The 26,505-nt window shown below is 39.5% G+C and overlaps 2 protein-coding genes across 3 annotated transcripts in view; both read right to left on the reverse strand.

The window, feature by feature from the left end:
• The window catches only part of pi4kaa (phosphatidylinositol 4-kinase, catalytic, alpha a), a 30,184-nt gene extending 16,094 nt beyond the window's left edge, over positions 1–14,090 (reverse strand). For both annotated transcript variants that reach the window (XM_044173627.1, XM_044173626.1), the window contains exons 1-28: positions 13,884–14,090; positions 9,891–10,007; positions 9,694–9,787; positions 9,498–9,586; positions 8,710–8,782; positions 8,349–8,611; positions 8,178–8,244; positions 7,928–8,076; positions 7,752–7,817; positions 7,569–7,665; positions 7,256–7,447; positions 7,072–7,172; positions 6,046–6,175; positions 5,828–5,957; positions 5,315–5,410; positions 5,038–5,221; positions 4,824–4,924; positions 4,488–4,656; positions 3,467–3,517; positions 3,087–3,195; positions 2,757–2,893; positions 2,542–2,675; positions 2,347–2,429; positions 2,189–2,259; positions 714–838; positions 531–612; positions 331–414; positions 49–138 (exon numbers count right to left, since the gene is read on the reverse strand). In XM_044173627.1, coding sequence (XP_044029562.1) covers positions 49–138; positions 331–414; positions 531–612; positions 714–838; positions 2,189–2,259; positions 2,347–2,429; positions 2,542–2,675; positions 2,757–2,893; positions 3,087–3,195; positions 3,467–3,517; positions 4,488–4,656; positions 4,824–4,924; positions 5,038–5,221; positions 5,315–5,410; positions 5,828–5,957; positions 6,046–6,175; positions 7,072–7,172; positions 7,256–7,447; positions 7,569–7,665; positions 7,752–7,817; positions 7,928–8,076; positions 8,178–8,244; positions 8,349–8,611; positions 8,710–8,782; positions 9,498–9,586; positions 9,694–9,787; positions 9,891–10,007; positions 13,884–13,982 — 3,183 coding nt within the window. In that variant the 5' untranslated portion in view covers positions 13,983–14,090. The remainder of the gene's footprint in view (positions 1–48; positions 139–330; positions 415–530; positions 613–713; positions 839–2,188; positions 2,260–2,346; positions 2,430–2,541; positions 2,676–2,756; positions 2,894–3,086; positions 3,196–3,466; positions 3,518–4,487; positions 4,657–4,823; positions 4,925–5,037; positions 5,222–5,314; positions 5,411–5,827; positions 5,958–6,045; positions 6,176–7,071; positions 7,173–7,255; positions 7,448–7,568; positions 7,666–7,751; positions 7,818–7,927; positions 8,077–8,177; positions 8,245–8,348; positions 8,612–8,709; positions 8,783–9,497; positions 9,587–9,693; positions 9,788–9,890; positions 10,008–13,883) is intronic.
• Positions 14,091–14,162: 72 nt separating this feature from the next.
• Positions 14,163–26,109, reverse strand: slc25a1b (slc25a1 solute carrier family 25 member 1b). Its single transcript, XM_044173628.1, has 9 exons — positions 25,550–26,109; positions 21,704–21,811; positions 20,307–20,406; positions 19,036–19,174; positions 17,514–17,598; positions 17,118–17,222; positions 16,898–17,013; positions 16,127–16,200; positions 14,163–15,861 (listed from the first exon to the last, which is right to left on the reverse strand). Exons 1-9 carry the CDS (start codon positions 25,659–25,661, stop codon positions 15,747–15,749), a joined length of 954 nt encoding a protein of 317 aa, XP_044029563.1. The 5' UTR covers positions 25,662–26,109; the 3' UTR covers positions 14,163–15,746.
• Positions 26,110–26,505: the final 396 nt, after the last annotated feature.

A 26,505-nucleotide genomic window follows, 5' to 3' on the forward strand; every position in this document is an offset into this window, starting at 1 on the left:
TGGAGGTTCTGAATTTTACAGGGCTCAGTGTTTCAAAATAAATGTTACCTGGAGGTGTGATTTGGTCACAGATGGCGCCCACTTCATAGCCTCTTTAAGGATCTCCCCACATCGGGCAGCAAAATCCTTCACTATGCTCTACAATTAAAGATATAACATGTCTTGTATATGTGACGCGTTTACATTTGTTGTCACATTTCTTTCACACTCTTTGATCATTTTAGATAAATTCCACATGCAGATGGTGAAAAATTAGTAACAACAGTGTACAGTGGTGAGTACTGAATAAGTGAAATGATGAATAACTGGTTCTGAGTAAAATAACATTACCTCTCTGGCTTCATATGTATCTGGGACAGTGATTCTGTATGGCGTGTCTGGGATGTCGTAATAAGGTTGGTCTTTATGAATGTCCTGCAATTCAGCATAAACATCACTGTTAATGACATGGTATACATATCCATTAAGTATAAAGACAGACTGAAAGATAGATGCTACACCAAAGAACAGTCCAGTTTTTCATCACTTACTGCACTGAGTGAGAGGGAAAGCGTCTGCAGGATGTCTAACATGGTCCTCAGCACACGGCCACTCCATAACAAGTGGGGAAAACTGAGGAGAGAAAAATGCTGAGTATGAACCTGCATTTTAGTAGTTTATAAAGTCAGTGCAGTATTCTGAGTAAATGAGCATGTGTATCAATGCACTCTCACGTTTCAGCCAGGCCAGACAAATATTTGTCAGCCACTCTGCGGATCCTCTTGTGGATGTGGTTGAAGTTGACCAAGAGGAACTGAGCGTGGCGTTCTAGCTCCTCCTCATGGGCTTTGGTTTTTGCCTGAAAATATAACATTTTATTAAGATTATGTCTGCAACTAACCATTATTTTCATTACTGATTAATCTGCAGATTATTTTCTCAATTAAATCAATTAATCGTTTGGTCTATGAAATGTCAGAAAGTAGCACAAAATGCCCATTTTAATGGCCAAGGTGATGTCATCAAATGTTTTGTTTCGACCAACAGTCCAAAGTTTAGTAAAGTTTAGTTTGCAATGATATAAAACAGAGATAAACAGCAAATCCTCACATTTGAGAAGCTAGAACCAGAGAATATTTGGTATCAAAATAGTTGCAGATAAATTTTCTGATAAACAACTAATTAATTAATCGATTAATTGTTTCAACTCTAATCAAGGAGCACTAGTGGTATTTCCTAAGCCTACCACAAATAACCGTCAAGGGCAAAAAACGTTGCTTTGCCTATTTTCAATTTAGTGGGTTATTTACTAAGACTACAGATGTAAATGAGCCGCAGTTCATCTGATTTTAAAAAAGTGCAAAGTAAAGATGTGTGCATGCCTGGAAAGCAATGGAGTGTAAAACAAAGTTGTTTTCTACTGTTGGATATTATTGAAGAGAAGACACTTTTGGAACTGCAAGAGTATATTCATCCCAGAGGAAGGCTCTGTGAGGAAGTATTATAAATAGGCTAAAGTTGTCAACTCAACAAAAAAAATCAGATTTGGTAGCAGTTTTAAACTCAGAGCACACTGGAGTGACCCTGCTGTGAGCCATAATAGAGTGTTGCTCTTTTCAGTTGTGGGGCAGAATGGAGAGCTACTGTAAAGTAACTTTATAATGCATGTTTTAATTTGCTGCAATATTCTTTACTGCTGTAGTGTTTTTATTTTCCAAACTATTAAGACTTTATCACTGTTTCTCTCTCACACTGTTTGGACCTGGCTAGTCTCTGTTATCCTGTGAATGTGTGATAAAACAGTGCTGCAGATTTTACACCTGCTTTTCCCAGACATTACATTTTAGACAGTTTTCTCTGCTACAGTGATCAGTCAGCAGTAATAAATCAGGTGCAGATGTTACTTGTATTCATTTTCACTCCCTCATCCAATATTTTTTCCGCCTCTACACAGGAACAGCTTAAAATACATAATGTATGAGCCCAAACAGTAGCAACTAATCTCAACTGTGCTGCTTTTTTTCTATGTTACTGGCACAAAAACTGGTGCAGTCCAGTAAATAAGAACAAATGCAATTTGACTGTTTAGTGCCTAAGAAAGGGCCTCAGGTCCTGAGTAAATATCCCCCACTGTGTGATGAAACAGAGGCTCAGAGTCAAAATACACTCTAAACAGGATATGAGTTCTTCTTAAGTGAAAACATCTCACTTTTTCAGCCATCATTTGAAGGAAGACCTCAAAAACCTTGTCGCTAACAGCAATCACACACTGCATCATGCCTGCAAAGAATATATTAAATATTAATGCATATAACAAAAAAGTCACAGCACATGTTTTTTAGAAAGTCTTTTTTTCCTTCTGCTTACCAGATTTATCCTTCTGTATCGCTCTGTCTTCAGAGTATCGAAACATGACCTGAAAACGGTCAGAGTCCAGAGAACGCAGCATCCTAGCAGATGATATGATAAACATAATAGAATAAAAATTACATATAAAATTATAATCACTGAACATGGTCAAGCACATAAGCCAATATATACTATGTAGACATGTTGGCATACCTCATGTATTCCAATCTGTAAACAGACAGCAAATATGTGGACATGGCAAAGTCCAATTTGTTGATGAGAGCAGCCACCTCAGGAGGAGGATCCAGCAGGTTGATGATGGTGCTACGCAGATCATTCAGCTCCGCCTGAAATGCAACAATGAACCATAAACTATGGTATACTTTATGTGAGCATATTTGTGCATGCGTGTGACTGTGCTCTCATACTGGAGTGACAGTGTCGTTCTTCAGTGCAGAGTTGTACTGCAGTTCTGAGCGTAAAGGTTCCCCACTGGGAAATGTGAGCAGCGGTGATTTGGTCGCAATCTCACAAACTCCCTCATACCATTCTTCCGGCCACAGACCTGAAGATTTCAACAGAAACAAATCATGATGCTGAGGTATGATACAATAGATCATTTTTAAATTAATTGCAAATGCATTAACTAATTTAACGTTAGGTATTTTGTCCATAAAAACAATGATGTAACATTTTTCAGAACGAATATGTTATGCAGTGAAGACAGAAATAAAAATGGATAATTAAACAAACTGTACCTGAGCCCTCGACAGCAAATCCCATGACAACAGAGTAGAGCCAAAAGTCCCTGAAGAGCTTCTGCAGACGTGGCTTTGCTTCCTTAATTGGTAGCAACCTCTTAGTCAGCTAACAGCATAAGAAGAAGAGCAAGAGAACAGATCTCTGTGGTTATTAAGGTACAGTAGATAGAACCCTGTGCTCCGGTTTTCCTCACCATCAAAACATGTATGTTAGGTTAATTCTCCTGTCAGTGCCGTTGACCAAGGCACTGGCTTAGAACTGGAGTTGGTCTCTATCCTAATACTTAGGATGGGTTAAATGCGAAGAACGAATTTCGCTATGCATTGTACTGTGTATGACTGTATGTGACAATAAAAAAATTTTAAAAAACACTCACCACTGCAATAACTGGAATTAGGACACCGAGGTTTCCAGCACTGCTTGATGCCTAGAGAGAAAAAGGAGAAGACCTGGGTGTCAGAATGATTCAAATAAAGTGCTTGTTGCATCGTTGAACAGCATCTAAAACCCCCTCCACCCACACATTTCTGATGTCGGAATTCGGGGGCTGCATCTGACAATTTCTGTAACTTTCCAAAAGAAATAATCCGACAATCACGCACACTTTACACAGTGACTGGCCAGGTCTGAGAAAATAGGCGGGGTTTGAACTTCTTTCTCAAGCTCTCTTTTTTACTACTTCCATCACTTTTCATGTTATACAATTCTCAGAGAGATATCAGGGAGGCAGTGGGATGCGGCCCGGGGGAGGCTATTATGGCAGGCTTTTTGCCCTGCCTTCGAGTGCGGCCATGCAGAACAGGTTCAAACACTTCTGTCTTTAGATGAGGTCATAAGGCGAGTTGTCCGTCCACGTCTCAGTTCATTTCAAGCATACTGAACCCTTTAGCCATCTAAGACGGGTTCAGACTGACAATACTGCTGTGCCAAAGAAACCTGCATGTCATACCCCTTTCTTTGTCTCCCCGCGTTTCCTGTATCTTTAATGTCACTATCAAAATAATGTTAGAGATGAGAGGATGAAATACTTCTCATGGCAGTAAAATCTTTTTTAATGTACTTCTGACATGCAACAAAGCTGGAGGTGAACTGGGGGTGTTGCTGTTCATGGTCGGCATCTTTAACCTCTAGGCCACCAGGACTCCCCTGGCAGTAATAACTTGCGCCTCCATCTTAGCACTTGTACACGTACACGAGATATTCTAGCTGGAACGCTTGCATGCTTTCAAATGGCCCACACAAAGCATTACCAGATAAAGCTGCACTGCACTGCAGCAAAAAGAGTCAGGATTTTTGCTGGACTATCTTGTGTTTTTTTGGGGGGGGGGTTTCGGAGCACGCCCCCCGCCAATATTGCAGTTTGATTTCTACTGTGTTTGTATATGTGTGTGCCATACCTTCAGAGTTGGGCCTTTGTCTGAGGCTCTCTCGCTGGCTCTCTTCCCCTCTAAGCCCAGTTGAACAAAAAGCTCCAGCAGGTTGACCAGCAGCTCGTCGACCATCTGCTCAGCCTGAAGGTTGGCTGCTATATTACCCAGAGCATTTATCACAGCCAAGGAACAGTGTCTACATACAGAAGAGGGAACATTTATTTACTAGATTCTCACGACAAACTCTGGATAATACTCGGCAACATGAGGAGTGTATGAGTAGCATATTCTCCCACTTTATGTATCACTTTGTACTCAACAACTCAAAAGAACTGTTATTGTGTCATTTAAGATGGTGGTCACCTGTATCCATGGTCCTTGTAGTCTTTGGTAGAGTAGACCATGGAGCTGGCTTTGACACTGATCTGCTGGAATAAATTCCACACCTCCTGGTAGATGTATTGCTAAGGTGAAAGAAAAAGAAGTTATGATATTAGATATGTTCTAAAACTAGGGGTTTACATTAGCTGAAACTGTTTAAATACACAATAGAGAAGGTAGAGATATTTTTACTTACATTGCCTGTGATGACCATGCAGCCAAGCTGGTCTATGATGAGGACGTCAAGCTGGGAGGGAGGCTGACAGAACTTCTGCTGTAGGATCTGGAGGATGGGCTCCATTACTCTGGGAGTGTCCCGTAAGGCCACAGCAATGTGACCCAAAGCCCTGATGGTGTGGTCTGGGATCAAGTGAGCATCCCTGGGGAAGAGAGGGTAACACATGTAAATACACTTTCAAATGAAGACTTTTCATTCTCAATAAAGGCATCAGATAATATGATGATTGACTTACTTATCATTTTCCTGATAGATGTAGAGACGATTGGACAGACTGGCGAGAAAAGCTTCTACAATGACATTATCCATAGTCAGTCCGGCTTTCAGGCACCTGAGGACAGATGGAGAGCGACAGGTAAAGGCTATGTTGATAATAGTGTGTGTGCATATTCATTCATTCATTCATTTATTCAACATTTATTTATACTCGAGAGATCATTGAGGGGCGACCCTCATTTACAATGACATCAAGTCAATTACAAAAGCAAAGAAAAGGAAGAACAACAACAAAGATATATATTAACAGAGAAAAGGCAAAACCACAGTTAGCTAACAAAAAGCCATTAACGCTTTCCGATTAGGGAAGATAATTTGATAGAATTAAAATGTTTAAAAAATACAGTTATGTAAAACAATTACAAGTAGAGGATGGGAGGTTTAAGATCAAATTTCTAAAAAGTCTTTTAGTGTATTGATTTTAAGGAGGTGCCAGAATATGCTGTACAAGTGTGTATGTGGGTGAATTCACCTGCAGATGTTATCTATGGAGATGTCCCGCAGCTGTTCGTACATGGAGGGCTGGCTCTTCTTGCTGGAATGGGTACTGAGGGTTGACTGGGAATGTTCATTAGTCACATGGATCTTTATCTCACCACCACCTTAAAAAATTAGGATTTGGTAAGAAAACACTGAACTGGAAATAATACTGCCATTGAATGATGGCGCACTCAGCTGTTCGGTTGTTACCTGAAGTGTACTGGCTGTGGTATTTGTACAGCTTCACCAAAACTGGAGAGGGCACCACCAAGAAGTCTCTCAGGGACATGGTGACAGAGTGGGCCACCACAGGAAAGCGCTCACACAGACGACCCAAACCCTGAAGACACAGACACATGTGTTTACAAATTAATAACTATGGCTGAACTCCATTATGGCTTTATAAAAACAAACACCTGGAGCTAGTTGCAACAGCTGTTTGCCTAGTTCTAACGTAACGTATCAATACATTAAACGTTGCACTACACAAACTACTTCTTATGGAAAGATTAGTTATTTCTAAATATTCACATCCACTAACTGCCAGGTGTAGCTGTTGTATAGCTAACTGAACTGACAAAACTAATGTTAGTTTGCTAATAAATGACCCGTTTAGAGTCAGGAGTAAAAGAATATGGAATACTGTCGTATATATATATATATATATATATACATATCTGACCTGAATTGATAAACGCTGTTTAATAATGTTGTAAATCTTGAAGATTTTAAATCACATTTCACAAAAACAACACAACATACCTTAAATTGTGAAACGTTATGCCGATAACATTTGACTTACTGAGTAAATAACGTCCGTTATGTTAGCAGAATCTAAGATTTCTCACTCATTCCAAACTGTATGAATACTACAAACTCTGAAACTCACATTTCTCCATGTATGCAGACATGAATAAAACAAAGTAAAACTTATATAGATATATCTTTTGCTTCTCTAAAACTGTAATTTGGGAAGTTATGCTAGCTTGTGATGCTACAATAACTTCCTGTTTTCATAGTTGATTGCTCTTGAATGGACAGCACTATAGATGTTTCCTAGCAACCGATTTACACACAACCACTCTAAATCTTTGCTGTCAGTTTTTAGTTCAGCACTACATTTTTATGCACACATGAACATAAAGTTTCTTTCCCTTTTGTCATTATGTGGTTCTTAAAGGAGAAGATGACCAGAGAAAAAGGAAGGTGGATAAAAAACAAGCAGTTAACTGTCACCTGTAAGCAGCAAATGAGGAGGGGCATGTGAGCGATGATGACTTTACTGGACGTCTTGGACTGCAGCTTCTCTGATAGTTTGGTGCAAAGGTTCTCAGCTCCTGGTGTAAAAATAAAGAGAGACATTTTGCAGAGCTGACTTCTAAGACAGATTACTTCCTGTCTGAATTAATTGATTTCTCACCCTGCTCTTCAGTAACAGCCCACACCATGAGGTCCACACAGGCAGCGTTGGCCTGACAGCGCAGTTTGAGCGGGCTCAGTTCACTCTGGAGGTACTCGACATCGTGCAGGATCCTCTGTAGCTCCGACTGGCTACTGCTGAACTGCTCCAGCACAAAGTCATGGACCTCCTTTACGTAGTCTGTCTGAAGGTCTGATGAACACAGAAAATACATTGTTATTACTCTCGTCATCATTTGGAAGAAAAATGTGTGGCTTTAAAGGGCTAAATTTCAAAATAATTTGAATAGAGAGGGGGAAACTGGATTCTTTACCTTTTAAATTGTACAGAGTGTCTCTTAGCATTTTAAATATGGCAACGTACAGAGGATCACTGAAGGTTTTGTAGTAGAGATGAAGACCAGGATTCAACTGTCATGAAAGTAGCAGAAATGTATCAATGAACCAGTAAAAAAAAAAAGAGTAGACAAACATCTATAGTGATTTAAGAGTCATACCTCTAGAAGTTCTGACAAGGATTCGTCCAGTGATTTCAAAAACGACTCCGAGACAAATTGTTCAACCTATTTGAGAGAAACAACTGAATAAATCTTCACTTTTTGTAGATCAAATTTACATTTTGCATCAAATTCTCTTAATCAAATGCATCTGTTCTGCTGCTGTGGCTGCTAACCATGTTAAGGAGCTGTCTGAGCATATCCAGAGGGACATGAAACTCTCCAGAGCTGCTTCCCGTGAAAAGAGGGGAGACAGAGAAGCTGGAGCTGATGGTGGAGAAGTAGTAATCAGGGTCCACTGCGCTGCCATCAGGCAGGTATGAACCTGAAGAGGGACAGCAGAATTATTTGAAGCATGCTCCTCAGCAAGTTACTGATGTTTCCTGAAAGCCCAACAGCCTCAACTGCTTCTGCTAGGTTACTTACCTTCAAAGTACTGTGCAGAGGGATCAGCAGGTGAGCTGGGGGTCAGGCAGGCTCTCTCTGGACTGGCCTGAAAACACAGAAAAACACAAGTGTCTGTGAATATGTGAAAATATAATTAGGTTTGTCAACTTTTCTTTTTAACTTCATTTACTTTTTCCAAATTCTCTATACCTGTTGTGACACACTGGACAGGGAGGAGGCTTTACGTTTCAGAGTGTCTCCCTGACACACCGTGAGCAAAGAGCTTGGCAGGATGGAACGGAAGTCATTGAAGGACCGTCGGTGCACCGTGTCACTATCGTCTCCCGTAGGCAGAACAGGAGCAACTGGTCGAGGGAACAGCTTGGACAGTAGGGGCTCATCGGTGTTGCTGTATCGGCCAAATGCTCGGGCGACACCGAGCAGGGTGGGCACAGTGTACCTACACAGGTAATCTGTACAGAAAAAGGGTTACAGAAGGTGGAGCAAAATATTAATACGCAGAACGGCTAAGTAACAAACAAAGGAAGCATGAGGTGTGTTATGTTGGTACCTTTATCATGAGCCTCTGGATTCTGGCAGATATCTTGCAGGACCTGCATGATGTCCATGACCACCTCCAGGATCTGACAACGATGTTACATCATCACATACTCCAATAACTATCCATATCAACAAGATAATATTTAAAGGACAGATTCACATTTTTTTATGTCAATACTCACACGCCCATATGTATACTGAAAACATTTTTTGGTCGCTGTAATTGTTCCTCCTGTCTATACTAAAGCAATTCAAATGTAAGTAACGGGGGACAACAGTCTACAGTCCTCATACTGTGCAAAAATTAATTCTAAAGTTCAACTGAAGTTACTATGAGGCTTCAGCAGTCTGAGTAGTCAAATAAAGTAGGTATCTCCCAAACTTCCAGGCTTCTTAGTTCAAAATACCTTCTTTATGTTCCCATAGAGCTTCTGGACGCCCCGGTAGCGTAATGGTTAAGGCGAATACCACATAAACCCACCGTCCATGGTTTGATTCCAGCCGAGGACCTTTACTGCATGTCATACCGCCGCATGTGTCCTGTCTATCTACACTGTCATCAATCAGCTAAAGGCAAAAATGACAAAACAAGAAAAGAAACATTGATAGATACCTACCCAATTTGGCTCTTATTAGCTTCAGCTAAATCTTAGAATCATTTTTTGCAGAGAGATTGACCCTTATGTCTTACACTGGAATCCTGTCTGGAAGGAGTCTCTTTGCAGCCAGTATGGAGAGGAGGAACAATATCAGCAACCGAAAATACACGCACAAACGCAAAAACACACACACACACACCTGTCCTCGTAAGGTCTCATCACGTTGGGCAACATCTGAGAGTAGTGTTACAAGACAAAAGCTGAAGTTCTCAGCTACAGGAAGGGTCTCTGCAAGACAGGTTCACCAAATATTAAAAAACAGCAAATTATATTACAGTACAATGGCGTCCATACTTGACTTGATAGAGTAACAGACAACACATGTGTATAGTTACCCCTTCCTTTGCGTTCTGAGCTTTCTTCAATCCACTGAACTTTAGGAAGCCCTTTAAGCAACCCAAGAAGGTAGGGGACGATAGCATCTTTGTGCTGCAACAGAAGTAGGGTTACCACTGCAATATCAACATCCTGTAAATTCACTGTTAGCACAAATGTATCATGAAGTGGAAAGGTAAGTAGGTACAATGTTTACCTGCAGGTTTGACTCTACTAGAAAGATGCCCAGCGCAATGACAGCATCTCTCCTCCTCTCATCCAGCTGGAAGACTCCTCTGAAGTCCACGGGGCACATGCATTGTAGCTTCTGGACCTGTGAGAGGACAACACATGGATCACATCCGCTGCTGTTTCGATTAAGATGAGCTGTAAACATAAGCTCTTTGGATAATACTATCTTTTAAAAGTAAAAGCAGAATTCCCCTGCCCACAGGGCTTAAACCAACACATCGTTCATGTCGGGTTCCATTAGCGATAATGATTTTTTTTTGGCCTAAATGTGCTTCAGGAATCGAGCCAAACCTGCCTCTGGCATTAATTAGCCTCATGCTAAAGGGCCATAATTACACTCAGAGGGATTTAAACACCATTTAAACACAGAGTGAGATCATTAGTTTGTACATGTTTTATCCGTTACTCCATGCAGACGATCCTTTAAACTGACAATGCTGTTGATGGATGAAAAAATATTAACATTGGATTTCAAAAACTAAAGATCATCTCAACTCTATGTTTGTCAGTGCCAAAACAGTAATAAAATGCAAAACAAAAGGATATGGGTTTTCTGCTGGTTGTTTGCCAAAGCTCAACCTGCTGTGCTTAGACAACACCTCAGCCTTTTATTGAGCCAGGAAAACCTTGCTTATGAAAACACAAAACATTTGAATAAGAAAAAGTTGGAATTGAACCCACAGGATACTTCCATCGCACAAACACATTTTTAAGCCAATAAAATACAATAATAAGTACCAAAGGCTGTTCTGACGCCCACTAAAAGTGGGTTATTGTACAAACAATGAGGCCTATCATGCTGAAGCAGACCTCTGGGGTTTCCCACGCTGACGTTCAGAGATTAAATTGTGTCAACAGTCACAGGTCTAGAACTCAAACGGTTTGTCAATAAGGCAGTTAGGTGCTAAAGTGAGGATTTGCTGCTGTTCTTTGTCATATTTGATAGTTAACTAAATATTTGATGGTTTTAGACTGTTGGTAAAACAAAACAAGCACTATGAAAAGGTCTCTTTGGGTTCTGGACAATTATAACTATATCATTATTCACAATTTTTTTTTTAAATATTAAATAGGCTAACCGGTTAACTGATTTATCAAGAAAATAATCAACAGATTAATCAATAATGTTTAGTTAGTTGCAGCCCCACATAGGTCAAATAGATGGTTGATGCTTCTAGCTGCACTTCTTAAAGTGTGCTTATACAGCCCTTCATAACAAGCCAATTTAAAGTGACATTACATAGACATAAAAAAGCAGAAAAGGTCACTAATCTTACAGGCTCCTAATCTTACACAGTCCACTTATAAAGTGGGCTGACTGCTATTATTGCTACTACAGCTCTTTCATATACTTCCTGTTTAAGTCGTGGTTAACATTTCCCCATTTTGAAATTTTGCGGGTTTATTGTCTAATCAGTTCAAACTCTGCCTGCTCTTTTAAAGTATTTCAGAAGCTGCCTTGTGGCCTCCTGTAATCCCTGACCACAAATCCTAACCTCCTGAGTGAGTAACATAGTAGTCAAACGCATTATTCCAACATCTTAAAGGGACACTTCACCCCAAAATCAAAAATACATATATTTCCTCTTACCTGTAGTGCTATTCATCCATCTAGATTGTTTTGGTGTGAGTTGCCGAGTTTTGGAGATATCGGTCGTAGAAATGTCTGCACTTTTTTGAATATAATTGGACTATATGGCACTGGGCTTGTGGTGCTCAAAGCGCCAAAAAAAAAACAAAAAAAAAACCACATTTATATAACTCAACAGCAATGTCTCTTTCCAGAAATTATGACCTGGTTAATCAAGATAATCCAGAGACCTTGTTGACATCTCTGCGGCCGATATCTCCAAAACTCGGCAGCTCACACTAAAACAATCAAGATGGATCTATAGCACTACAGGTACGAGGAAAAATGTGTATTTTTGATTTTGGGGTGAACTGTCCCTTTAGGTTTTTAGCAGTACTTCAAAGCCATTTAACACTGAATTTAATTTAATAAACATTTGATACCTTCATCTAACATGTTTTGCGAGATGAAATCCCATTTCAGGCAGCATTATGTCTGCATTATCTGGTGGGAATTAAAGCTGGTTGCCTCCCTTGTGTGATCCCTTAGACTGCATGTCATGACTTGTGCCTACTTAATAATACACCTTGCCTTGTTTATTTTAATTATGACAGGAATATGGAGTTCATGCCTCCTCCTTGTAACGGCCAGATTAACCTGTTTGGGGTTCCTGTTGCCTCCAAGTTCCCATCAAGTACAGTGCACACTGTACACTATAGATGGCAGATTTATTTTTTTTGCACAGAGACCAACTAGTACTTCTATACTGGAATACTACTTTCTGTATGTCAGTTAGTTTGTGGTAATTTAGAAAAATGCATCACGTGAGCACAATATAAACACAATTATTAAAGGTGTTAGAACTAGATTTTGACACAGGGCCACAGGGTTATATAGTAATGCAGGACCTGGTTGATATTGTATATTAGTGGTGCAAATTCCCAGACAAATTTGAAAGTAATAAAAGTACCAAAAAGCAACACACAGTGAACCCTGAGGCAGCTGCACGTTTCGCCTGGTTAGTGATCCAGCCTTGTAGTTATAGTTGTTCTCATTTACTATTGATTGCTCCTGCCAGACACATTGACAACTTGACTGTATCACTCAAAAAATGCTGCAGCTAGTTCAAAGATACATTGATCCACCCTATATCGCTATCCAATACATTTTAATTAAGCACTGATTGCTTCATTGTATGGATTTATGGATCCCAGCACTTTTCTGACTCACCAACGAAGTAAAGACTGCTCTTGCTTTGAAAGCCAGCGGAAATCGCAATGACTGAATTAACTGGGTTTTTTTGTAAATACAGTATGTTGCAGTTTTGTGGACTGCCAGATACACTCACACGTGTTATTAAATTTACCCTCAGCCTTAAATTAGACATTAGATTCGGGCTACAACGAACTATTATTTTTTTAAACGTTATTGTTTAATCTGCCTATTATTTTAGTGATTAATCAATTGATTGTTGGTCTGTGGAATATTAATATTAAATACACATCACAATATCCAAGAGCCAAAGGTGACTTCATGAAATGTCTTTTGTCTGACAGTTTGTTAACAGTCCAAAACCCAGATATATTCAATATACTATGGCGTAAGACCAAGAAAAGCAGCAAATTCTCACACTAGAGAATTATTACTAAATGTTGGCATTTCTGCTTAAAAAAATGACTCAAGCAATTATCTAAATATTTTCCCCAATTAGTTTTCTGTTGATCGACTAATCGTTGCTATGCATTAAATAACCCCTGTACAGGCATTTTAACTTTACATGTAGCATGTAAGCACATTATTTGGGAATCTGGTGGTTAGTCTGTGGCACAGTCAAATGTGCAGAGAAAATTGAATGACACAGGATTGTAGCATTTCTTTTTCCCTTAATAAAGATTATTAGTATTATTATTACAGAATAAAACATCATAAAGATCTGAGTTATCCAACTTCTGTTTCTGTGAAAATGGATAGAGAACATCGACAGCTGACACTGGCTGTATCAAAGACAGCCAAATGACCTACTGTGAAAAACATATTAAATGCAAAACAAATCACATTTTGGGCGTGGTGGCAGCTTTCCTTCCCTTTTACATATCAAGTATTAACCTAAGGGAAGATTAACTACAGGTTCAAAACAGCTAACGTTAGCCGACGTTAGCTGTTTTCAGTCAGTTACAAATGCTACTGTGTCGCGTGCGCCATTAAATCTTAAAATGACATTGAATTCATACATTGACAAACTGAAAGGACATGTTAACTGTGTTGTCAAATCAATAACACAAATCACACCGGTCGAGAATCGAAGTTAAGGACGGGCCTTAATGTCAAAGACTCTTTGACAGGTGTTAGCTTGTTACTGTCGTTAGCTATCGCCACGTAAACCGGTACCTTGTCTATCGGCGCCTGCTGGTGAGCTGCCAACGACCGTGCCAAAGACAAGACGGTGTTGAAGTAAAATCCTCTGCTTCCCCCTCCATTGAGAGACATGTTTAAAGATGCCTTAATGCTGCCACACCAACACAAACATCTTCTTTCATTCGTCCCGAGGAGGAGTCCGCACTGACAACTACGGCAAGCGCAATGTCCAAACAGCGCAAAGCAAGGTCACAATGCAAAATGCTAAAAACAAATACTGTAATCCTTACAGTTGAAATAAACACGACAATATTAACAGTGTGATCCAATGTTTATTTGTGAGCATACATATTAAATTTATTAGACTGAAGGCACAATACTTGGTGTTAACTACTGGAAATTATTCATGTGTTAATATGAAAACTCCAAAAGATATTTAAATAGCTATGACATAACAGTGAGTCTACATGTATGCAAGGTTAGGTTGAAGCTGATAAAGGTAGCTCAAAGTAAACATTTGTAAAAGAGTTAAATGCATTGCATGTAAACATGCCAGACTCTCAAGCTACAAACTCCAGTCTATAATATGTCATTAATATATATGAGCAGCAGTTGGCACATTGGGTCATCAGTTGGTGTAAAAAGTAAAAGGCAATTAATGTTACATAGTTCAAAATTAAACAGAATCTGAAAACCTGCAGTAAAAGCTATCCTAAACCACTCGTCCTCCGTGGAATGATATGGAAGGCACTATTAATGGCATTTCAAAACAGGCATGTCTATGCAATAAAGGCAATTTAACATTTAAAAAGCAAAAATTCCTCAAAACACTAACAGTCATGATGAATTGAGAAGATATGAACATCTCAGAAATAACCTCAGAAAATGCCTGGAATTAAATATATGGCACCACTGCAGTATGTGCAACTAAGTACATTGTTAAAAAATCTGTAGTGACTAAGTACATACAACATTCATTCATTCTCAATCTCAAAAGATCTCAAAATGAATCATAAAATACATTAGGCACTTTTTTAGAGCATCAATCTAGTAAGTTAACTGATTTAAAACATCTCTGCAACTCAAAAGTGAACCCTCTTTACACCACCTCAACTACCGTTTTGTGGAAATTTGCATGTACATATGCAAGATAATTACAACTTAAAACTGCATCTCTATGGATCCTACAATCCTGATTAATTTAATTGACAATCACGATTTAAGGCATTTATTTGTTAATGTACCTGTAGCCTCTGCAGCATGTGACATCTGAATGTAAATTATTTCATCAGGTACTGATTGAAATAATGGTTTAAGTCTTGCTAAGAAAGAAAAAAAAAAATCTATATACTTGCATATAAAAAGGGCTTTAAAATGTTTGCGCTCTGGTATAATCTCTCATTTCAAGTATAATTTATTTGCCTACAGTGTAAATCACATTATGTTGGGTCGGGCATTGGTTTCTCTTTGATTAAGTACATACAGCATTAGTATAACTGAACTCAAAGCGCAGTAGGTGAGACACACTTCTCTGTGCTGATAGTGTTACTATTTCTTTAGTCAATCGGATCCAAATAAATGCCCCATTCCTTTCCCTGAGCTCTTAAGGAACTTCCCCCGTCTGGAATTAAAGAGAAAACAGCAAGTGTGCAATCACAGCAGTGACTGCAATCTGGAGCTTTTTTTCATGCAGATAACGCTTCCACTTGTAATAGCTGTGTTACAAATAAAATCAAGAACATACCGATCCCTTTCCTTCTTTCTGAAAATCACTTAGAGGTAGATATTAGAACCTAGAAGCAGGGTTTACGGAGATTGGTTTGGGACTTGGCCTGGTTAATAATGTGAATGGCATTGTCCCAACACTCCTGCTTGTGTAGCACTGGGGTGTCCATTTCAGTCCGTCTTCCAAACTATGTTCAGGACCTTCACAACTTCCTCATAGATAATGAAGACTATGGCCACGTCCATACATACCCGACCCAGCCGAGGAACGGTACCTTTGTAGAACCTGAATGGGACAAAGCAAGAGAGTGAATATGCTACTTCAGGGCACTGACATGCACTAAAAGATGCACCCAAAAGGTTTCAAATCCATTAGCCACTTACAAATGTTATTTAGAAATGCATTATCACAGAAACCAGGTTGCCTTTCAGGGCAAAACACCACTGTACTAATACTACTAACAATAACATTATTTTTATTATTTTAAAATCCAAAACTTATGGCAGACATGGGCAGTTAAAGTTATTCTCCATAAATCATATCAACTTACGCCATTGGTCCCTCATGCTTCATGATCTTGACGGCACAGTCCACCGTGCTTTTGTACTTGTGAGCTTCGAGACCCTTTTAAATAACACACAGACATGTTAGTTACTCTGCTCAGGGATAAAGTATGAGAGTCTAAGAAGTGACGACACAGACAGCACAGACGACACGCTAACTCGGGATTGCAGAGCGCCGTGCATTTGCATCTAAAAGCTACAAACCGCTCATTTGAAGACAGCGAGGTGAAGATTCTAAGTGAGAGAAGAGTTGGTTTGAAAGAGGAGTCAAAGAAGCCATTTTTGTGGAAAAAAAAAACCCTCTTTGAACAGAAATGGTGGTCTGAGATTCAATCTGCCAAAAGTCTATCACAGTGTTTTAACACCATGGTTAAGCCAATCATATGCTAATCAGGTACTTAACAGTGATGAAGTAGTTGCAGCCAGAAAACAATAGGCCTGATTACTGATTACTGATTACTGGGCCATCATGGAAACAAAAGAAGGTCAGTTTCAGGTGAAACTAGGCAGAGTAAACAGCAGAAACTCAGGAAGACTCCTCCCTGAGGGCGGGGCTTAAGTAACACAGAGTAGCTTAAATTTCTAAGTTCTCAGACCATTTTCACAATTGAGAATGACTTCCGGATGGGAGCCAAAACGTCTTGATTCTGAAAACAGTGTCCAGATGACTACGACTGAAACCTTTTCTACGATGGGACACTCCTGGACGAATGAGGGACTACACCGTCTTTAAGAAGTGAACATGTTATTCAACCAACCTGCATTCTGGTCTTAATGACATCCAGAGGAGTGTTTCCAAACACACTGACAGCACCAGCAACAGCTCCAAACAGTCCAGTTATCATAGGGTTAATGGCTTTGTTGGGGTCATCACCTTGGTGTTTCAAAAAAAGACAAAACAAAAGATGAGTCTTTGGCTGCGTTTTTGGTTGTATGTGCTGATTATAAAGACGTGGAACAATTTATTCACTCACGCACCTTTGTACCAGTTCCTCAGTGAAGTCATGACATAGAAGCGGATGGCCTGGTTGGAGCCTTGTTTCAGCACGGTGGCTGTTAGGCCTTGGTAAGTCCCCTTCAGTCCTGAAGATACATCAGTATCATCAGTTAACTTTATCAAACGCAAAACCTTCACAGCTTTCCAGTTTAATTTCATAGTCACCGACACTTAAATAAATGACCTTTTCAGGAGTAATGAGGCTGAGGAAGAATATTATCATCTAAATAATAGACGCGATGACTCAAATACATGGGAAATGATGAACAACCTGAAGAGTAATTTCCTGTATGGCAAAATCATTATGTGGTGGACTTGGAACAGTAGGTGGCAGTAAAATCCAACTAACCCTGCACAAATGAAGAAACCCTCCTTACCTTCAGTCCTAACAATCTCCCTCACCCCATGGAAAAATCCCTTGTACTTTGGGTTTGCTGACGTCTGATCATGGATGAATTTGACCTAAAATGACATAATAAAAATGATTAGTAAATTCGACAAGCCAGAGGGTCAAAGAATCAAAACAGAGACGATTGCAGTAGCCCTTACTGTCGGAGGCCGCAATGTGCAAAACAGCATTAGAAATATTTTATTTGAATGGAAGTACAATGTATCTTTAACTCATGAGAGGGACTGAAAATTACCAATAAAGCAAACTAAAAATACTCCAGTACAAGTAAAAGTCCTGCATTAAATATCCTACTTAAGTAAAAGTCCATAAGTATTATCAGCAAAATGTAAAAGTACTCATTAGTGTACTGTCAGTGTGCTCTTTCAGTGTTGTTAATGGCACACCCTATTGTCAAGTGGAAGCTATCTCCCCTGTACATGGGCATGTGATCTGTAGACTCTGACGGTAGGGTCCCGACCGCCAGCAACACAACATTTCTCAGTTATTAGGATCCAGAATACAGAGGAGCCTAACAGACGAGACAGATTTGTCCAGTCCCTGCAGCTGACTCTATTTAAATATGTAATTTTACAGTGTGCAGAGATTCTGATTGTAGGTCTGTTACATATTTAAACTGCCATGAAATCATAATCAGCCACTTACACATGAAAACTAGTGACTCTGCTCTTCATTTCATTTCAGATTTTAAAACTCTGAATTTCTTTACATCATGACACGTATCCATGTACCCACAAACACTGGATTTTATCTAACTGGAGTTTAGCCCCATAAAAACAGGTAAATGTAACTAAATATATATAGTGAGCTAGCAACTGAAACACCAAACAATGGTCAAAATATCCATTCGGAAACATGTAGCCAGTGTGTCTTTGGTTGGCCAGTTGTCTCTAATGGGCCTTGATTCGGAAGCAGAAAAAGTCTGAAAAAGCTTTTCTTGGGCCTTCACTGTTGTGCCTGACAGGATTAAAGCTGCACTAATCAATATTTTTATATTAACAACGGAGAATGTAATATGAAAGGTGTTGCTCTGAGAATTATGTGAGAATTCCCCTCAGCTCTATAAAGCACTTTAGCATCTTTCAGCTCATTGTTTTGGTTTTACGGCCCCAACTTCACCGATTTGTTCACTCTCACCGCTCTCATCAGCCTTGTTTCCAGCAGCAGCAGGCAGCTGTTCTAAGCAAAAGCTCTGATAAAGCCACTGTACGCTACCTGCCAGTACTAAACGGCAGCCAAAGTTAGCACCTAGCTGGGAAACATAGTGGAGCTTTTTTCCTCAGGAGTTGGTGGCGACCAAAACAGAGCTAAAGTTAGTTTCCATGCATCAGGTGGACACAAACACACAAATGAGAATGTTGCTCTGTGTCTGCTGGATGAATCAACAGGCAAGTTATGTCAGTGTTGTGCTTACAGCTTGTTATGCTGACCCCTAGTGGCCAAAAATGTATTAATGCACATTTAATAATGCTGGGGTTTTTTTTTTTTACCTTAACTGTCTCCATAGGACAGACTACGACCACAGCCTCCGCCACTCCGGCCCCCAGGCCACAGAGGAATCCTCGCTTGCTGTCTAGTTTACCATTTTCATCGCGCATTTTATTACTGAGGAACTCAAACATCCCAAATCTGTTGGAGTTAATGGAGAGTAAAAATTAAGATTAATGACTCAAAATAGAAAATAATCGGTACCACTTTTTAATAAGGCAACCTTTATAAAGTTGCAGTGGTTTTGCTAATAGTTAATAAATAACTACGGCCTCTTCAATCAGTTATCGATCATTAATAAGCACAACTTTTGGGTTGCCAGGTTGTGAAAAAAACCTTTTGAGTGGTTGGACCGTTACTTGAAAAAAAAAAAAATCGATTTATTAACAAATTATTAACATTTACAACAGCAGACTTGATGGTTTAAGAACCCTTTATTAATTGACTTTGCATTTATAGCTGCAAATTAGACGGGTTATTAGAAAGTAAGTAAGAAACCCATGAGCATTTACTAATGAACTGCCAACAACTATAACTGCATTATTACCAAACAGGAAGAATAAACACCAGCCAAAAGGTTTTTTTCACAACCGTTGCTACATTTCTTTGTTTTATGTGATGGCAAACTGAATATTTCTGCAGTTTGGACAAAAAAAATTGATGATGTCACCTTGGACTTTAGGAATTTGTGATAGAAAACATCAAAAAATATCCAAACAATGAATCGATTAATTGAGAAAATAATCTGCATATTAAAATCGAATATGAAAGAAATCGTTAGTTGCGGGTCTGGTTCATATTAATGACTTTAATAATAATCTATAAAGAATTAATAAATGTTTTATTAACCAATAAAAAAATGTTACAAATGATCAGAGTTTCAACTAACAATTATTTTTATTATCGATTCATCTATGAATAATTTACTGTACAAAACATCAGAAAATAGTAAAAAATGTCCATCACAATTTCCCAAAGAACAGTCCATAACCCAAGGATATAACTAATGATTAATTGATTAATTGTTGCAGATTAATTTTCTGTCGATCGACTAACTGATTAATCAACTAATCGTTTCATCTTAAACACTTTATAAAGGGTGCCTTGTTAGAAAGTAATCAATATATAAGTTTTGTTTCACAAGTCTAGCAGCCACACCCGACATCATCATGGAGCTGTATTGGAAATAAGATGTTCATTCATAAAGTGTGTGTGTGTGTGTGTGTATGTGTGTGTGCAAGCACAGGAGTGTGAGGTTAGAGGGTTTCAGTACCTGACAGCTGCTTTAGGTATCGATCCATACAGCAGTGAGCTTAGACCTCTGTAAAGACCCCTCACCCCATGACTGTTCACTGTCTGCTTCACACAGTCAACTGCAGGAGAAACAGAGAGAATGAATGAAAGAAGAAGAAACAAGTAAGATGAAGAAGCAGTCAAGTTGAAAGATTTCTTGGTTCGACACGTGTCCACTGCAGCCTGAAACAACAGCCTGTCATACCGGGTTTCCACAGACAAACATGATCTTTGCCAAAGTTCACAAGCTCTTATCGAACAGATAACAAAGACTAACTTTCTACTCAAATACGGATCTGTTCATTTGTTCATGTTTGCACTCAAATCTGCAACAACACAAGGTCTGAAGTTACTATGGGTTGTGTTACTCTAATCTAAAGGGGCCTGTTGTGTCTAAACTTTGGATCCTAAACGTCAGTTGAGATCATTGAGACAGCTGCTGATTAACTCGATAAATCATTAATCAACAACCAGTGTGAGTTGCTGTGGGATCTGTAGATTTATACTCAAAACAGTCACTTCATAATGTTTGGGTCCCGCCATTAACCAAGTAGATCTACTGTACACGGCAACTACGGCAACTCAAAACTGATCAACGGTTATTTTACTTGTTTGGTTTGGTTTAATGACGACATTCTATTATATCTATAAAATACAACGTCACAGTTTTCCAGGGTTAGAACATTTATTTCCACTGTTGTCCCTGGTGTTTATACAGCCCATTAATCAGAAACAGGCATTCAACGTCTGACATTGAGCAATATTAGAAAATAAGAATTTAATTATATTAACTTATATTATTTTTTTAGAGAGCAGAAAAAAGTTAAAAACTATCAAAGACACTCACAAAAGAAAACTGCATTATAAAAGACATAGCTCAAGATGCAAAAATCCGTGTATTCAAAAGTAAAGCATAAAAAACATACTAAAATATCCACATTCTATTACAGAATATAATCTAGCAGTTAACACTTGATACTGTATTAATTAAGAGGTATTAATTTAACTATATGTTTATTATCGAGTTCGTAGTTTGCTTTGTTGTTGAACTGGACTGCATTATATTGAGAGGTGTTTTTAATGCTTTGCCCACCACATTTACAAATAAGAGGGGGGGGGGGATATTAGAAACACATGTCAATATCATGCAGTCCAGTTCAACACCGCTGCAAACTACGACCTCAGTATTATACATATTAATACCTCCCTGACAGTATCAATCACAGCGGAACATTATTATCTTTGTAAAGGTAGAAATTATGGCACAGCTGCTGTATTGGATTGCATTAGATTTTACAGGTGTACCTAATAAAGTGGCCACAGAGTGTAATTAAACAGTTCAGGTCAATTAAAAACAGACGGAGAACATAAACTCACCGATGCCTTTGTATTTGGGAGGATTTGCCTTCTCGTCTAGCTGCAGCTGCGTTTTAACGTACTCTGTGGGGAAGGTGATGCAGATCTCTATGCCTCCTGCGATCCCACCTGAGATTACAGCAAAAAAAAAAAAAAAAACATTAAGTACAGGCCGATTCTAATAAAGAGCCAAGAAACATGAACATTTTAAACTTTGTTTCTGTCAACACCAAACCCTTACAGACAGCAAGTAAAACTACAACCAGCTACTGATAGTAAAAATGCTTTACAAATGCAAATGCTTGTTTCTTATAATACTGTTCACTATCCATAATAATTCATGATCAATTTGCAATGTGGGAATTTAAAATGTTATACTTTTACACTCAAATACTTTATATAGGCCAAATTAATTACACTGTCCTGGATGGTAATTCTTACAGTATTTCTCACAATTTATAATGATGATAGTAAAACTTTATTTATATGGCACGTTTCATACAAAAAGATGCAATACAAGGTGCTTCACAAAATGTGAAAAATGCAAAGAAAAACAAAGATGTAAGAAAGCAGTAAGGATTTTCTTTTTTAAATAATAAAAAAATAAATGAAAAATATTGTAGGTGAGGTACAGTTAAAGTTTCTTGGTAAAAGCAAACTTGAAAAGATGAGTTTGAAGTTTTCCTTTAGAAGTTGTGAGGTGCACATTAGTAAGAATCAGAGTGACAGTTGTTATCCATCGCTGCTATACAGCATTTAATCCTCAGCATAGACCAGAGCTCCACCTTAAAACCACGGTTGTCACACATCTGCAGTTCAACAGCAAACAGGCAGCCGGCAGCTGATTGGCTCGGCTGACCTCAGTGAGATTCTGCCTACAGTTACTTCCCCTGGCCTGACTCCATCTCAAGGGGGTGTGTAGCCCTCAGAGCACATACTATCCACCACATCACCATTTAGCAACACAGACTAGCCGTCAGAGAGCCGCCTGATTCCTCTGACGTGCTTAGAAGTGACAAGTTTGCAAGGAAACTAGAGCTTTCTGTCAAAAAAAGCACAGTTAAGTGTGCAGCTTTTAGTACAACAGCTAAACAAAGTTTGACAAGTTATCCTCCTAACATCCATGCATCTACTAAAATATGCCTGGATTCAAAAAACTCAGCTACAAATGCCTTTACGGGTTGCGAGTAATTGTTAAAACACAACACATTTTTGCAGAAGTGGTTAAAAAAAACCCCCCTGAAAACTAAAGGCTGAAAAAGAAAAAGGCTTTAATATGAACAGTAGATGGTTGACATTAGTGGTTAACATTTATTTAAGCTTAATTTATTATTAAAAGGGGGGGGGGGCCTTTGTTGGTGCTTTTAACATGCGTTCTTTCTACCAAAATGTCGTGCAGAGAAATCCAACACACCAGTGTTGCAAGCCTGCGCTCACGCATGCCAGTCAGGCTGCTCGTGCAAGATTACAGTTTGACAAATCACTGTTTTCAAGTGCATTTGGCGACCAAACTGGAGCTCTAAAAGTACTGGTTATGGCACACACCCGGCATTCCTTTGGTTAGAGACTGGCTTCACAGCTGCAGCTGCACCCACAAATTAAGCTTTGAATCAAAAACAGTCCACATCATCATCTGCAAACAAGCCTCCATGTAGTACCTGCATTACGTCCCCGTATTCAAGCTGGAAAAAGATATAGAACCAGTTTATCGAGTCCAACACGCATGGACACTTGAACAGGTATTTTGAAAGTGGGCTGTCATTGTTATTTGCTGCTGACCCTTCAAAACAGGCAATGCTCATTTACTCCTTCATTTTAAAGATGCTTGCAACTGCTTCTAAAAAAAAAAAGCAGCCTGTAGTTCTTCAGACAAAACTTGATTACAGATGGCCACGGGTTCAGTGGTATCTCTGAAAAGTGGAGGCAATGTGGCTTTATCACAGCAGGAAGAGCGCTGGTGTGGTTGATAACATTAATAATGGCTGCATTGTTGACGTTCAGTCAAAATGTATGCCATGAGAAAGGCCTGTCATGTTTTTGACTCACCTGCATCAAACTTTATCTTTTACATTTACCTTTTAAACCATTAAGATAGAAAAAATGACTACTGTTGTATGTAATACCTGTTAGTTTATTTTCTGGTTTTATTGTTTTGTTTGTTTTTTGGGCTTTTTGCCTTTATTTTGATAGTGCAGGAGAGAGAGAGAGGGGGACGACGACATCGGGCTCACAGGATGAAGTTATGCCTGTATTTGTCGTGGATTAGATAAGGTTTGCGTGAATACTTTTTACTTCAAAGGAATGCTTCAACATTTTAGAACATATTTCCTTTTTTTGCCGAGAGTTAGATGAGAAGATTGATACCACTCTTATGTTTGTATGTTAAAAATGTGAAGCTACAGCCAGGAGTTAGCCTAGCTTAGCATAAAGACTGGAAACAGGGGGAAACAGCTAGCCTGGCTCTGTCTAAAGCTCACTAACACGTCGTTATCTTTTGTTTAAAAGTCGAAGTGTAAAAACTACGGGGTGTAATGTGCTGGACTATTTCTTGGCTAGGCAAAGAGACGTCCTGGGACAGAGCCAGGCTAGCTGTTTCCATCCTTTATGCTAAGCTAGGCTAACCATCTCCTGGCTTTAGCTTCATATTTAACGGACGCATGTGAGAGAGGTACTGCTCTTCTCATCCAACTCTACGCCAGACAGCCAATACGTCCCAAAATGTCTTGTCGTTTTTTCATGTTTATGACCAAAATAAAGAAAACATGAGGTTAGTCCACAGTTTCCCCGCGGTGTAATACACAGTAGATGTCTGTTTCAATGGGGATGAGTGGTTTTATACAGCCTTGGCATGTGATCTAGTTATTCTCTTGTGACTTGCTGATAGATGCCTTGTCATCCTATTAGTTCAATGAAAGTGAGCCATTATTATTTTGTCATCTGATTTTGGGCTGTCATGCCTACCATACTCTATATTAGGACTATAATACATAACATAAACCCTTCCTTACTGCAGCTTTAATGCAGTTATGGCCATGACTGAATTAAAAACAGCATGGAGAATCATTTTGACTGTTCATGCCCCTTTGCAAAAGCTCCTGAAGTGAACTTGTGACAGGCATGTTGTAACCCAGATGAAAGTGTGCAGAGGCTGACAGAGCAATGTGCTTTGTCATCGTGGCTCATGCAACTGAACATGGAGACCTGGGCCTCTGAGCACACTGTATAAGGGCACTAGGTCAACAGAAAACACCCAGCCAAACAGCTGACAGCAATGTACAGAAAATGACAAATGCTTTTCTTGAACTTTTAAGCTTCAAACATGATCAGTAGCACCTTAGATTCATTTAGTGTGACACCCTATTGATGTTGCAAAGTTGCTAATAATGATTGCCCTGCAGTGCATGCTCTGCCCTGTATGAAGTTTGAACATCTGTCACTGATTGACTAATAAGACAGGAGTGTTTGGCTGAAGTTTAAAGGTCCCAGGAGACACCAGCCCCCCCCCAGCCAAAAAAACAAGTCTTGCTACTGTGTGCAGAGATGATCTGTCCTGACAGGCTTGACAGGACCAAGGTATGAAGAAAGTGAATGAGTTTAGCCATTAATCTGGTGGTACAAAAGTTTTTAACTCCCACTATGAAGAGGAGAGCCAGTGTGCCTTTAAGACCAGCTCAGCATGATGATTTCACACAACCTTTCCTATGCATTTACGTGTATCCGAGTACTTTTAGACAAAAAGTGCTGCAGCCAAGGCCCTCTGATCACATCTGCACACAAAGGTTCAGTGCTAGAAGTTGTAAACAAGTTTACCAGCCGCCTCGCCTGCAGAAGAAGCTCGCTCACCCAGTCCCACGCGGACTCCCTTACCTGCCAGGATGGCCTTGCCGGGGTGCGTGAGTTTGGCTTTCCCCGCCGGAGCTGCAGCGGCCAAACACTGGGGTCTGTGAAACGGGCTCACAAATCTGTGTGGTCCAGACATGACTGCGATACCCCGGGCCTAACTTTTCTGCACGGACTCGCTCGATTGCTTCAAACCCGGGTCAGCCTTCAAGCCCTCATGCAAGTCTGGGTGCCGTGTGCAGGAGTCGCGACGCAAACACGCAAAGGCCAGGCAGGCGGTGTTGACCATTGGACTTTCGGTCCTGATCTAGAGTTGGAGAAAAAAAAAATCTCTGTGTACTTTTCACAGCGGAGCTCCCTCCACGGCACACGGAGAGGCGGATAGCGTCGAGTCAGTGCTCATTCAGGGAGGGGCAGGACTCGACACACGCCATGTTTGTCACAAACATTTAAGGAGGACCGGAGTGGTTCTCTGCAGAGCGCTGCAACGAGCGTTTCTCCGCCTGTTTGTCCCAACAAAACCTCCGGCCCACTTCAAAGGGGGCGCTGCAGGGGGCGCTGTTTCCCCCCAACCACACTCCTGCACAGAAATACACAAAAACTACTGCACTCAAGTACAATTTTGAGGTACTTGTACTTTATGACTCATTCCATTATATCCACTTTTGTACTTATCTTAGCTGTATTGTAGTGCATTATGTTTTGATTTGCACAGCTCTTATTTCTTACTAGAAATAATTGTCTCGTAGCGGACTTATTTTTATTATTATTTCTTTTTCTGTTCTATTACTACTGTGCAATATCCTCTGTCTCATTATAATCTTAATAAGCTTAACTTAACTTGACAGTTCATGCACTATTACTTACTACTTGTATTATTACATTGTATTATTATACCGTATTATTATCATCAACCGGTAAACCCACTTTGTACTTTACACTAATTTAAATTTTATACTTATATCCACTTGGTACTTAATTTA

Source organism: Siniperca chuatsi, linkage group LG18 (genome assembly GCF_020085105.1).
Source record: "Siniperca chuatsi isolate FFG_IHB_CAS linkage group LG18, ASM2008510v1, whole genome shotgun sequence".
NCBI lineage: Eukaryota > Metazoa > Chordata > Actinopteri > Centrarchiformes > Sinipercidae > Siniperca > Siniperca chuatsi.